The sequence below is a fragment of the Trachypithecus francoisi genome, unplaced genomic scaffold (assembly GCF_009764315.1).
Source record: "Trachypithecus francoisi isolate TF-2019V2 unplaced genomic scaffold, Tfra_2.0 Lachesis_group20, whole genome shotgun sequence".
Taxonomy (NCBI): Eukaryota; Metazoa; Chordata; class Mammalia; order Primates; family Cercopithecidae; genus Trachypithecus; species Trachypithecus francoisi.
Window position 1 is genome coordinate 56366652 of NW_022681466.1, and position 13189 is coordinate 56379840.

The window sequence follows — 13189 nt, forward strand, 5'->3', positions numbered from 1 at the left end:
GAGGCCAGGAGCTCCAGTTTACGTTGAACTATGATCACACCACTGCACTCCAGCCTAGGTGACAGTAAGATCCTGTCTCTAAAACAAACAAAAATTGGACATTATTTTGCTGTCTGTTTACTTAGTTGATTTAATTTTTTAACCTCCTAATTCAAGACACACTTTTTAGTTAAATATTTTCTCAAAATATGCCACACATGCCAGTGGTGGGGCACAAGAGAGTTTTAGGTGGTACACCAACAGGCACTAAGTACCATTGAATAGCATCATGAGAAAGCAATCGGGTTTCTGTTAATTTTTCTGAATTTAATATGATTATACTTTTTCTGTCCAATTCTTGTAAATCTCCCTTTATGCTAAAGAAAGCAGACCTTAAGCTCAAAGCTCTTGGGTAAGCAGAGTATTTGACCGTTGTTTAATTTTCATTGAATTGTTCTTTCTTTCCCCACTCACAAATTATTTTTACTGTGAAACTGGTGTTGCATTTATAGTAAAATATAACATGACTTATTTACAAATATTAATTTAAATTTAAAAAGGCAGGGCCAGGGTGGTGGCTCATGCTGTAATCCCGGGACTTTGGGAGACTGAGGTGGGAGGATCACTTGAGGCCAGAAGCACTTGAAACCAGCCTCAGCAATATAGCAAGTCCCTGTCTCTACAAAATTTTTTAAAGAAATTATCCAGGCATGGTGGCACAAACCTGTAGTACTACTCCCTTAGGAGACTGAGGCCAAAGGATCACTCAAGCCCTGGAATTTGAGGCTGCAGTGAGCTATGATCAAGCCATTGCATTCCAGCTTGGGTGACATAGTGAGACCCTGTCTCTTAAAAATATAATAATAATAATAATGATAATAATAATAATATAAATAAATAAGGGAGGTTACCTACATTCATACATACTTAAATATTTCTGTAATAAAAATTTAATTTGTAAGTTAGGACAAAAGATATATATTAACTAAATAGTAGTATAGATTAAAGAAGATAGGGCAAATATTGTGATGATTGTATGAGAATGACTGAATTTGGAAGGATGGTAGACTAAATCATAATCTTTCGTAAACCTGATAATATCATCTATATGATGTTCTTTGGTCAAGGAAAACTAATTTTCTTAAGGTTTTCTGATACAGTGATTCACTCTTTAAAGATTTTTTAAAACTTTTTGTGTTTTATTTTCATTTCTATTTTTAAAGTCCATAAGTTAACGTTAACATAGTGCTTGATTACTTGCTGATATTTTTGTTTCTGGTTTTTGAAAGTTTGGGACAGAGCGCTGAATACCGTCACATTTGGTCCCTTGAAATCTCCAATAAGCCCAATGTATCTGAGCCTGAAGAACCAAAGATTCGTTTTGTTGCTGGTATCCATGGAAATGCGCCAGTTGGAACTGAACTGCTTTTGGCTCTGGCAGAATTTCTCTGCCTGAACTACAAAAAGAACCCAGCTGTTACTCAAGTAAGAGAATAGCTGGGGTTGACATGCTTTAAAAGGAAAAAGCTGAACATTAATATCAGGGCAGAATTTTAAAAATTTTTAATTTCTTGATAGATTTTACAGTTACTTATAGTACATTATGAACTTTACTCTTTAAAAATGAACAATCTTTGTAGTGTATACCCTTTGTTAATAGTACCTTTCTATTATATTTCCCTGTATGTCTTGAGAGGCATACAGGAAAGAATACTAAAAATTTACATTCAATTTCCTACTCCGTCATTTAATAGCCACACTACCCTTCCAGTCTTTGTTCACAGTTCTTTACTTTTTTTTGAGACGGAGTCCTGCTCTATCACCCAGGCTTGAGTGCAGTGGTACGATCTCGGCTCACTGCAACCTCCGCCTCCTGGGTTCAAGCAGTTATCCCACTTCAACTTCCTGAGTAGCTGGGACTACAGATGCCCACCACCACGCCCAGCTAATTTTTTTATATTTTTAGTAGAGACAGTGTTTTGCCATGTTGGCCATGCTGGTCTCGAACTCCTGACCTCAGGTAATCCTGCCTTGGCCTCCCAAAGTGCTGGGATTACAGGCGTGAGCCGTGGAGCCTGTCCAGTTTTTTACATTCTAACTTGAGGAACTTCCATTCTGAATTACTTATAACTAGGATACTATATTGAAAAATCTAGTGAAAGTCTAGTTTTTCAATATAGTTTTCCTTTTCATGTAATACATAAAAAATTATTGGACATCTTGGCTGCTAAGAGATTTTAGAAAAAGCAATATGGTATTATCTACTTGAGCCATCTGTGACTACAAAAAAGAACTTTGACCAGGGTGTGATGACTCATGCCTGTAATCACAACACTTCAGGGGGCTGAAGAGAAGAGGACCACTTGATGCCAGATGGTTGAGACCAGCCTGAGCAACAGAGTGATACCCTGTCTCTACAAACATTTTAAAAATTAGCTGGGCATTGAGGTGCACACCTGTAATCCTAGCTACTTGGGAGGCTAAAGTGGGAGGATCACTTGAGCCTCATAGGTCAAGACTGTAGTGAGCTGTGATTGCACCACTGCATTCCAGCCTGGGTAACAGGCTGAAATCTCAAAAACAAACAAAACAACTTTGACCCACAGGCCTGGGCATGTATGATTAAGCATCCTAGTTGTAGGTTGCCTCAGAGAAGGGAAGAAAAGAGTGCATCCTTCTAAAACACTCACTAATTGGCACTGTCCATAGTGGACTTAGGAAAGGGAAAAAGAACTGATATTTATTGAATACATATTATGTGCCAGGTAATATACCATGTATATTATATAGATCATTATATCCTCAACTGTGTGATAATGATTATCTCCATTTTATAAATGTAGAAACTGAGGCAGTCCCACACCTAGAAACTGGTAAAACTAGAATTTAAACCCAAGTATGTCTACTCTGAAGGCCAGTGTAGTTCTGCCTCCCCAAAACAAATTTGGAAATAATTGATGTCATGATTAGGATCAGAAGGGACCTGTGTAATTAGGTGACATGCACTTAAATTGGACCAACCAAAAATTATGTTATCTTCCTTTGTGGGACAGGTGCTCTGTGTTGTGAACTCACTCAACTCTGCCATTAGAGCACAAAAGCAGTCATATGTAAATGAATAGTCATGATTATGTGTCAATAAAACTTTATATACAATAGCAGGCACCAACTGAATTTGGCCTGCAGTTAGTGGTTCCTGACCCCTGTTCTAAGTCACTTGGAGGTCTCTGGGAACATTAGCTGTACAGTAGTTTTTTGCTTGTTTTTAATATATTTGAAGCAAAAGGAAATTTTATTTTTTATTTTTTCATTCATTTTAGTTCTGCTTTTTAAATTAACTGTGTGTAGAATAAATAACAGATTTTCCATTTGAGGCATGAGAGGGTACCCATTGATTCTACACACAGCTAGTAACTCATTAATTTCTGTTTCTGCTTTAGTTGGTTGACAGGACTAGGATTGTGATTGTCCCTTCTCTAAATCCAGATGGGCGAGAGAGAGCTCAAGAGAAAGACTGTACTTCAAAAATAGGACAAACGAATGCTCGTGGCAAAGATTTGGATACAGACTTCACAAGTAAGACTAATTTTTAGGCCATTAAAATACTTAGGAGATAATTTCTTTTTGCTGGAAGATTGGTTGATCCTATTTTGTTAGTGAGTAATGGAGTACTTTCTTGTCTGCGTTATGAATGTGAGGTATAAATGAATACAGACATCGGGAAAACTTTTTGAATTTTTCTCCATTATTATTTGCAAAAATAATTAAAATTTTTCATATAAATTCAATCCATTATATTGGGATGTCTCTTCACTAGTTGTGTAGAGATGTGTATTCTCTCTCCCCTCCTATGTGTGTGTATATATACACATGACACACATATATGTGTATATTGATTTGAAGAGCCCTGTTTCTTGTTTACTTAAATGGGATCACCAACTGTATACATTATTCTATAACCTTTTTCATTAAATGTGTATCAGTGACATCTTTCAATTTCAGTACTTACAGATCTCTAACATTCTTTTTTTTTTTTGAGACAGAGCCTCACTCTGGTGCTCAGGCTGGAGTGTGATGGTACGGTCTTGGCTCACCTCTGCCTCTCAGGTTAAGCAATTCTCCTGTCTCAGCCTCCTGAATAGCTGGGATTATAGGCATCTGCCACCATGCCTGGCCAATTTTTGTATTTTTAGTAGAGATGAGGTTTTATCATGTTGGTCAGGCTGGTCTTGAACTCCTGACCTCGGGTGATACATCTGGCTCAGCCTCCCAAAGTGCTGGGATTACAGGCATTAGCCACTGTGCCAGGCTCAACATTCTTTTTTAATGGCATCTAGTATGCCATTAATCTATGACAGTACTCTAATTTATTCAACCATTTTCTACCGATAGATATTTACTTTATTTCTGGCCACTTGCTTTTTTGCTTTTGTAAACAGTGCTGCAGGGAACACCCAGCTTTCTGAAACTAATTTTCTTCCAAAGATAGCATATTAGTCCGTTTTCACACTGCTGATGAAGGCATACCCAAGACTGGGAAGAAAAGGATTTTTAATTTGACTTACAGCTCTACATGGCTGGGGAGGTTTCACAATCATGGCGGAGGATGAAAGGCACTTCTTACATGGTGGCAGCAAGAGAGTATGAGAAGGAAGCAAAAGCAGATCTGATAAACCCATCAGATCTCGTAAGACTTACTCACTATCACGAGAATAATACAGGAAAGACCCACCCCAATGATTCAGTTACCTTCCACTGAGTCCCTCCCACAGCTAGTAGGAGTTCTGGGAGATAAAATTCAAGTTGAGATTTGGATGGGGACACAGCCAAACCATATCATTCTGCCATTGGCCCCTCCCACATCTCATGTCCTCACATTTCAAAACCAATCATGCTTTCCCAACAGTCCCCCGAAGTCTTATTTCAGCATTAACTCAAAAGTCCACAGTCCAATATCTCATCTGAGACAAGTCCCTTCTGCCTATGAGCCTGTAAAATCAAAAGCAAGTTAGTTACTTCCTAGATAAAATAGGGGTACAGGCATTGGGTAAATACAGCCATTCCAAATGGGAGAAATTGGCCAAAACGGAGGGGCTACAGGCCCCATACGAGTTCAAAATCAAGCAGGGCAGTCAAATCTTAAAGTTCAAAAATTTTCTCCTTTGACTCCATGTTTCGCATCTAGGTCATGCTGATGCAGGAAGTAGGTTCCCATGGTCTTGGGCAGCTCCACCCCTGTGGCTTTACAGGGTACAGTCTCTCTCCCAGCTGCTTTCACCAACTGGCATTGAGTGTCAGTGGCTTTTCCAGGGGCATAATGCAAGCTGTCGGTGGATCTACCATTTTGGGGTCTGGAGAACAGTGGTCTTCTTCTCACAGCTCCATTAGGTGGTACCTCAGTAGGGACTCTGTGTGGGGGCTCTGATCCCACATTTCCCTTCTGCACTGCTCTAGCAGAGGTTCTCCATGAAGGGCCTGCCCCTGCGGCAAACTTTTGCCTGGACATCCAAGCTTTTCCATACATCTCCTCAAATCTAGGTGGAGGTTCCCAAACATAAATTCTTGGCTTTTTTGCACCTGCAGGCTCAACACCACATGGAAGCCGCCAGGTCTTGGGGCTTCCACCCACTGAAGCAACAGCCTGAGCTGTACCTTGGCCCTTTTAGTCACAGCTGGAGTAACTAGGAGGCAGGGCACCAAGTCCCTAGACTGCCCCCAGCACAGGGACCCTGAGCCTGGCCCACAAAACCACTTTTTCCTCCTGGGCCTCCAGGTCTTTGATGGCATGGGCTGCTGAGAAGGTCTCTGACATGGCCTGGAGACATTTTCCCCATGATCTTGGGCATTAACATTAGGCTCCTTGCTACTTATGCAAATTTCTGCAGCTGGGTTGAATTTCTCCCCAGAAAATGAGCCTTTCTTTTCTACGGCATAGTCAGGCTGCAAATTTTCCAAACTTTTATGCTTTGTTTCCCTTATGAAACTGAATGCCTTTAACAGCACCCATGTCACCTCTTGAATGCTTTGCTGCTTAGAAATTTCTTCCACCAAAGGAGTCCCTTTTCCTAGCCAGGGGAACTGAGACACACAACACCTGGAAAATCGGATGACTCCCACCCCAATACTGCGCTTTGAGCAAACGGGCACACCAGGAGATTGTATCCCACACCTGGCCGGGAGGGTCCCACGGCCACGGAGCCGCCCTCATTGCTAGCACAGCAGTCTGCGATCTAACCGCAAGGCAGCAGCGAGGCTGGGGGAGGGGCGCCTGCCATTGCTGAGGCTTAAGTAGGTAAACAAAGCCGCTGGGAAGCTCAAACTGGGTGGAGCTCACAGCAGCTCAAGGAAACCTGCCTGTCTCTATAGACTCCACCTCTGGGGACAGGGCACAGCTAAACAACAAAAGGGGAAGCAGCAGAGGCCTGTGCAGATGCGAACGACTCTGTCTGACAGCTTTGAAGAGAGCAGTGGATCTCCCAACACGGAGGTTGAGATCTGAGAACGGACAGACTGCCTGCTCAAGTGGGTCCCTGACCCCTGAGTAGCCTAACTGGGAGACATCCCCCACTAGGGGCAGTCTGACACCCCACACCTCACAGGGTGGAGTACACCCCTGAGAGGAAGCTTCCAAAGTGAGAATCAGACAGGTACACTCGCTGTTCAGCAATATTCTATCTTCTGCAACCTCTGCTGCTGATACCCAGGCAAACAGGGTCTGGAGTGGACCTCAAGCAATCTCCAACAGACCTGCAGCTGAGGGTCCTGACTGCTAGAAGGAAAACTATCAAACAGGAAGGACACCTATACCAAAACCCCATCAGTACGTCACCATCATCAAAGACCAGAGGCAGATAAAACCACAAAGATGGGGAAAAAGCAGGGCAGAAAAGCTGGAAATTCAAAAAATAAGAGCGCATCTCCCCCTGCAAAGGAGCGCAGCTCATCGCCAGCAACGGATCGAAGCTGGTCAGAGAATGACTTTGACGAGATGAGAGAAGAAGGCTTTAGTCCATCAAACTTCTCAGAGCTAAAGGAGGAATTACGTACCCAGTGCAAAGAAACTAAAAATCTTGAAAAAAGAGTGGAAGAATTGACAGCTAGAATAATTAATGCAGAGAAGGTCATAAACGAAATGACAGAGATAAAAACCATGACACGAGAAATACGTGACAAATGCACAAGCTTCAGTAACCGACTCAATCAACTGAAAGAAAGAGGATCAGTGATTGAGGATCAAATGAATGAAACGAAGTGAGAAGAGAAACCAAAAGAAAAAAGAAGAAAAAGAAATGAACAAAGCCTGCAAGAAGTATGGGATTATGTAAAAAGACCAAATCCACGTCAGATTGGGGTGCCTGAAAGTGAGGGGGAAAATGGAACCAAGTTGGAAAACACTCTTCAGGATATCATCCAGGAGAACTTCCCCAACCTAGTAGGGCAGGCCAATATTCAAATTCAGGAAATACAGAGAACGCCACAAAGATACTCCTCGAGAAGAGCAACTCCAAGACACATAATTGCCAGATTCACCAAAGTTGAAATGAAGGAAAAAATCTTAAGGGCAGCCAGAGAGAAAGGTCGGGTTACCCACAAAGGGAAGCCCATCAGACTAACAGCAGATCTCTCGGCAGAAACTCTACAAGCCAGAAGAGAGTGGGGGCCAATATTCAATGTTCTTAAAGAAAAGAATTTTAAACCCAGAATTTCATATCCAGCCAAACTAAGTTTAATAAGTAAAGGAGAAATAAAATCCTTTACAGATAAGCAAATGCTTAGAGATTTTGTCACCACCAGGCCTGCCTTACAAGAGACCCTGAAGGAAGCCCTAAACATGGAAAGGAACAACCGGTACCAGCCACTGCAAAAACATGCCAAAATGTAAAGACCATCGAGGCTAGGAAGAAACTGCATCAACTAACGAGCAAAATAACCAGTTAATATCATAATGGCAGGATCAAGTTCACACATAACAATATTAACCTTAAATGTAAATGGACTAAATGCTCCAATTAAAAGACACAGCCTGGCAAACTGCATAAAGAGTCAAGACCCATCAGTCTGCTGTATTCAGGAGACCCATCTCACATGCAGAGACATACATAGGCTCAAAATAAAGGGATGGAGGAAGATCTACCAAGCAAATGGAGAACAAAAAAAAGCAGGGGTTGCAATACTAGTCTCTGATAAAACAGACTTTAAACCATCAAAAATCAAAAGAGACAAAGAAGGCCATTACATAATGGTAAAGGGATCAATTCAACAGGAAGAGCTAACTATCCTAAATACATATGCACCCAATACAGGAGCACCCAGATTCATAAAGCAAGTCCTTAGAGACTTACAAAGAGACTTAGACTCCCATACAATAATAATGGGAGATTTCACACTCCACTGTCAACATTAGACAGATCAACGAGACAGAAAGTTAACAAGGATATCCAGGAATTGAACTCATCTCTGCACCAAGCGGACCTAATAGACATCTATAGAACTCTCCACCCCAAATCAACAGAATATACATTCTTCTCAGCACCACATCGCACTTATTCCAAAATTGACCACATAATTGGAAGTAAAGCACTCCTCAGCAAATGTAAAAGAACAGAAATTATAACAAACTGTCTCTCAGACCACAGTGCAATCAAACTAGAACTCAGGACTAAAGAAACTCAATCAAAACCGCTCAACTACATGGAAACTGAACAACCTGCTCCTGAATGACTACTGGGTACATAACGAAATGAAGGCAGAAATAAAGATGTTCTTTGAAACCAATGAGAACAAAGATACAACATACCAGAATCTCTGGGACACATTTAAAGCAGTGTGTAGAGGGAAATTTATAGCACTAAATGCCCACAAGAGAAAGCTGGAAAGATCTAAAATGGACACTCTAACATCACAATTAAAAGAACTAGAGAGGCAAGAGCAAACACATTCAAAAGCTAGCAGAAGGCAAGAAATAACTAAGATCAGAGCAGAACTGAAGGAGATAGAGTCACAAAAATCCCTCCAAAAAATCAATGAATCCAGGAGTTGGTTTTTTGAAAAGATCAACAAAATTGACAGACTGCTAGCAAGACTAATAAAGAAGAAAAGAGAGAAGAATCAAATAGATGCAATAAAAAATGATAAAGGGGATATCACCACCAAACCCACAGAAGTACAAACTACCATTGGAGAATACTATAAACACTTCTACGTAAATCAACTAGAAAATCTAGAAGAAATGGATAATTTCCTGGACACTTACACTCTTCCAAGACTAAACCAGGAAGAAGTTGAATCCCTAAATAGACCAATAGCAGGCTCTGAAATTGAGGCAATAATTAATAGCCTACCAACCAAAAAAAGTCCAGGACCAGATGGATTCACAGCTGAATTCTACCAGAGGTACAAGGAGGAGCTGGTACCATTCCTTCTGAAACTATTCCAATCAATAGAAAAAGAGGGAATCCCCCCTAACTCATTTTATGAGGCCAACATCATCCTGATACCAAAGCCTGGCAGAGACACAACAAAAAAAGAGAATTTTAGACCAATATCCCTGATGAACATCGATGCAAAAATCCTCAATAAAATACTGGCAAACCAGATTCAGCAGCACATCAAAAAGCTTATCCACCATGAGCAAGTGGGCTTCGTCCCTGGGATGCAAGGCTGGTTCAACATTCGCAAATCAATAAACATAATCCAGCATATAAACAGAACCAAAGACAAGAACCACATGATTATCTCAATAGATGCAGAAAAGGCTTTTGACAAAATTCAACAGCCCTTCATGCTAAAAACACTCAATAAATTTGGTACTGATGGAACGTACCTCAAAATAATAAGAGCTATTTATGACAAACCCACAGCCAATATCATACTGAATGGGCAAAAACTGGAAAAATTCCCTTTGAAAACTGGCACAAGACAGGGATGCCCTCTCTCACCACTCCTATTCAACATAGTGTTGGAAGTTCTGGCTAGGGCAATCAGGCAAGAGAAAGAAATCAAGGGTATTCAGTTAGGAAAAGAAGAAGTCAAATTGTCCCTGTTTGCAGATGACATGATTGTATATTTAGAAAACCCCATCGTCTCAGCCCAAAATCTCCTTAAGCTGATAAGCAACTTCAGCAAAGTCTCAGGATACAAAATTAATGTGCAAAAATCACAAGCATTCTTATACACCAGTAACACACAAGCAGAGAGCCAAATCATGAATGAACTTCCATTCACAATTGCTTCAAAGAGAATAAAATACCTAGGAATCCAACTTACAAGGGATGTAAAGGACCTCTTCAAGGAGAACTACAAACCACTGCTCAGTGAAATCAAAGAGGACACAAACAAATGGAAGAACATACCATGCTCATGGATAGGAAGAATCAATATCGTGAAAATGGCCATACTGCCCAACGTCATTTATAGATTCAATGCCATCCCCATCAAGCTACCAATGAGTTTCTTCACAGAATTGGAAAAAACTGCTTTAAAGTTCATATGGAACCAAAAAAGAGCCCGCATTGCCAAGACAATCCTAAGTCAAAAAGACAAAGCTGGAGGCATCACGCTACCTGACTTCAAACTATACTACAAGGGTACAGTAACCAAAACAGCATGGTACCGGTACCAAAACAGAGATATAGACCAGTGGAACAGAACAGAGTCCTCAGAAATAATACCACCCAACTACAGCCATCTGATCTTTGACAAACCTGAGAGAAACAAGAAATGGGGAAAGGATTCCCTATTTAATAAATGGTGCTGGGAAAATTGCTAGCCATAAGTAGAAAGCTGAAACTGGATCCTTTCCTTACTCCTTATACGAAAATTAATTCAAGATGGATTAGAGACTTAAATGTTAGACCTAATACCATAAAAACCCTAGAAGAAAACCTAGGTAGTACCATTCAGGACATAGGCATGGGCAAGGACTTCATGTCTAAAACACCAAAAGCAACGGCAACAAAAGCCAAATTGACAAATGGGATCTCATTAAACTAAAGAGCTTCTGCACAGCAAAAGAAACTACCATCAGAGTGAACAGGCAACCTACAGAATGGGAGAAAATTTTTGCAATCTACCCATCTGACAAAGGGCTGATATCCAGAACCTACAAAGAACTCAAACAAATATACAAGAAAAAAACAAACAACCCCATCAAAAAGTGGGCAAAGGATATGAACAGACATTTCTCAAAAGAAGACATTCATACAGCCAACAGACACATGAAAAAATGCTCATCATCACTGGCCATCAGAGAAATGCAATCAAAACCACAATGAGATACCATCTCACACCAGTTAGAATGGCAATCATTAAAAAGTCAGGAAACAACTGGTGCTGGAGAGGATGTGGAGAAATAGAAACACTTTTACACTGTTGGTGGGATTGTAAACTAGTTCAACCATTATGGAAAAGAGTATGGCAATTCCTCAAGGATCTAGAACTAGATGTACCATATGACCCAGCCATCCCACTACTGGGTATATACCCAAAGGATTATAAATCATGCTGCTATAAAGACACATGCACACGTATGTTTATTGCGGCACTATTCACAATAGCAAAGACTTGGAATCAACCCAAATGTCCATCAGTGACAGACTGGATTAAGAAAATGTGGCACATATACACCATGGAATACTATGCAGCCATAAAAAAGGATGAGTTTGTGTCCTTTGTAGGGACATGGATGCAGCTGGAAACCATCATTCTTAGCAAACTATCACAAGAAGAGAAAACCAAACACCGCATGTTCTCACTCATAGGTGGGAACTGAACAATGAGATCACTTGGACTCGGGAAGGGGAGCATCACACACCGGGCCCTATCATGGGGAGGGGGGAGGGGGGAGGGGGGAGGGATTGCATTGGGAGTTATACCTGATATAAATGATGAATTGATGGGTGCTGACGAGTTGATGGGTGCAGCACACCAACATGGCACAAGTATACATATGTAACAAACCTGCACGTTATGCACATGTACCGTAGAACTTAAAGTATAATAAAAAATAATTTTTAAAAAAAAAATGTCTTCCACCAGGTACCCTAAGTAGTCTCTCTCAGGTTCAAAATTCCAAAAATCTCTAGGGCAGGGGCAAAATGCTCCCAGTCTCTTTGCTAAAACATGACAAGAATCACCTTTGCTCCAGTTCCCAACAAGTTCATTATCTCCATCTGAGACCACCTCAGTCTGGACCTTATTGGTCATATCACTATCAGCACTTTTGTCAAAGTCATTCAACAAGTCTCCAGGAAGTTCTACACTTTCCCACATTTTCCTGTCTTCTTCTGAGCCCTACAAACTGTTCCAACCTCTGCCTGTTACCCAGCTCCAAAGTTGCTTCCACATTTTTGGATATATTTTCAGCAACACCCAACTCTATGGGTACCAATTTACTGTATTAGTCTGTTTTCATGCCGCTAATAAAGACATACTCGAGACTGGGAAGAAAAGGAGATTTAATTGGACTTACAGTCCCACATGGCTGGGGAGGTTTCACAATCATAGCGGAGGATGAAAGGCACTTCTTACATGGCAGTGGCAAGAGAGAATGAGAAGGAAGTGAAAGTGGAAACCCCTGATAAACCGGTCAGATCTTGTGAGACTTATTCACTATCACAAGAATAGCATGGGAAAGACCCGCCCCCATGATTCAGTCACCTCTCACTGGGTGCCTCCCACAGCACATGGGAATTCTGGGAGATGCAATTCAAGTTGAGATTTGGGTGGGGGTACAGCCAAACCATATCTGATAGGTTATTTATATATTCCCTAAATTATTTTGTAAAGCAGGATATGCGTATTCTTTTTGGTTTTTTTCAATAAGATTTTTCTTTAACTTGCTTAGAGTCATTAGTATATACACATCCTGAAGTACTTAATAGAACTCATACTAACCTACCTTCTGTAATGTATCTTTCTTGCTTGAGATAGTAGCTTATGGAGAAATAAAATATTTATCTGCACATTTTTAAGTTAGCATTTTGATTGTATTCAAGTAGAGAATATTTTCTTAGATACTCATACTAAGATTTACAATTTGATATTTTATATTTGACTTTTCTCTTTTTTAGATAATGCCTCCCAACCTGAGACTAAAGCCATCATTGAAAATTTGATTCAAAAACAGGACTTTAGTCTTTCTGTTGCCTTAGATGGTGGTTCCGTGCTGGTCACATATCCTTATGACAAGCCAGTACAGACAGGTATGTAG

General features: G+C 40.6%; 1 protein-coding gene across 1 annotated transcript in view; it reads left to right on the forward strand.

The window, feature by feature from the left end:
* Positions 1 to 13189, forward strand: part of CPD (carboxypeptidase D) — a 97293-nt gene that overhangs the window by 69144 nt on the left and 14960 nt on the right. The window contains exons 13-15 of the mRNA XM_033184451.1: positions 1269 to 1464; positions 3420 to 3555; positions 13050 to 13181. Of these exons, the coding sequence (XP_033040342.1) occupies positions 1269 to 1464; positions 3420 to 3555; positions 13050 to 13181 (464 nt within the window). The remainder of the gene's footprint in view (positions 1 to 1268; positions 1465 to 3419; positions 3556 to 13049; positions 13182 to 13189) is intronic.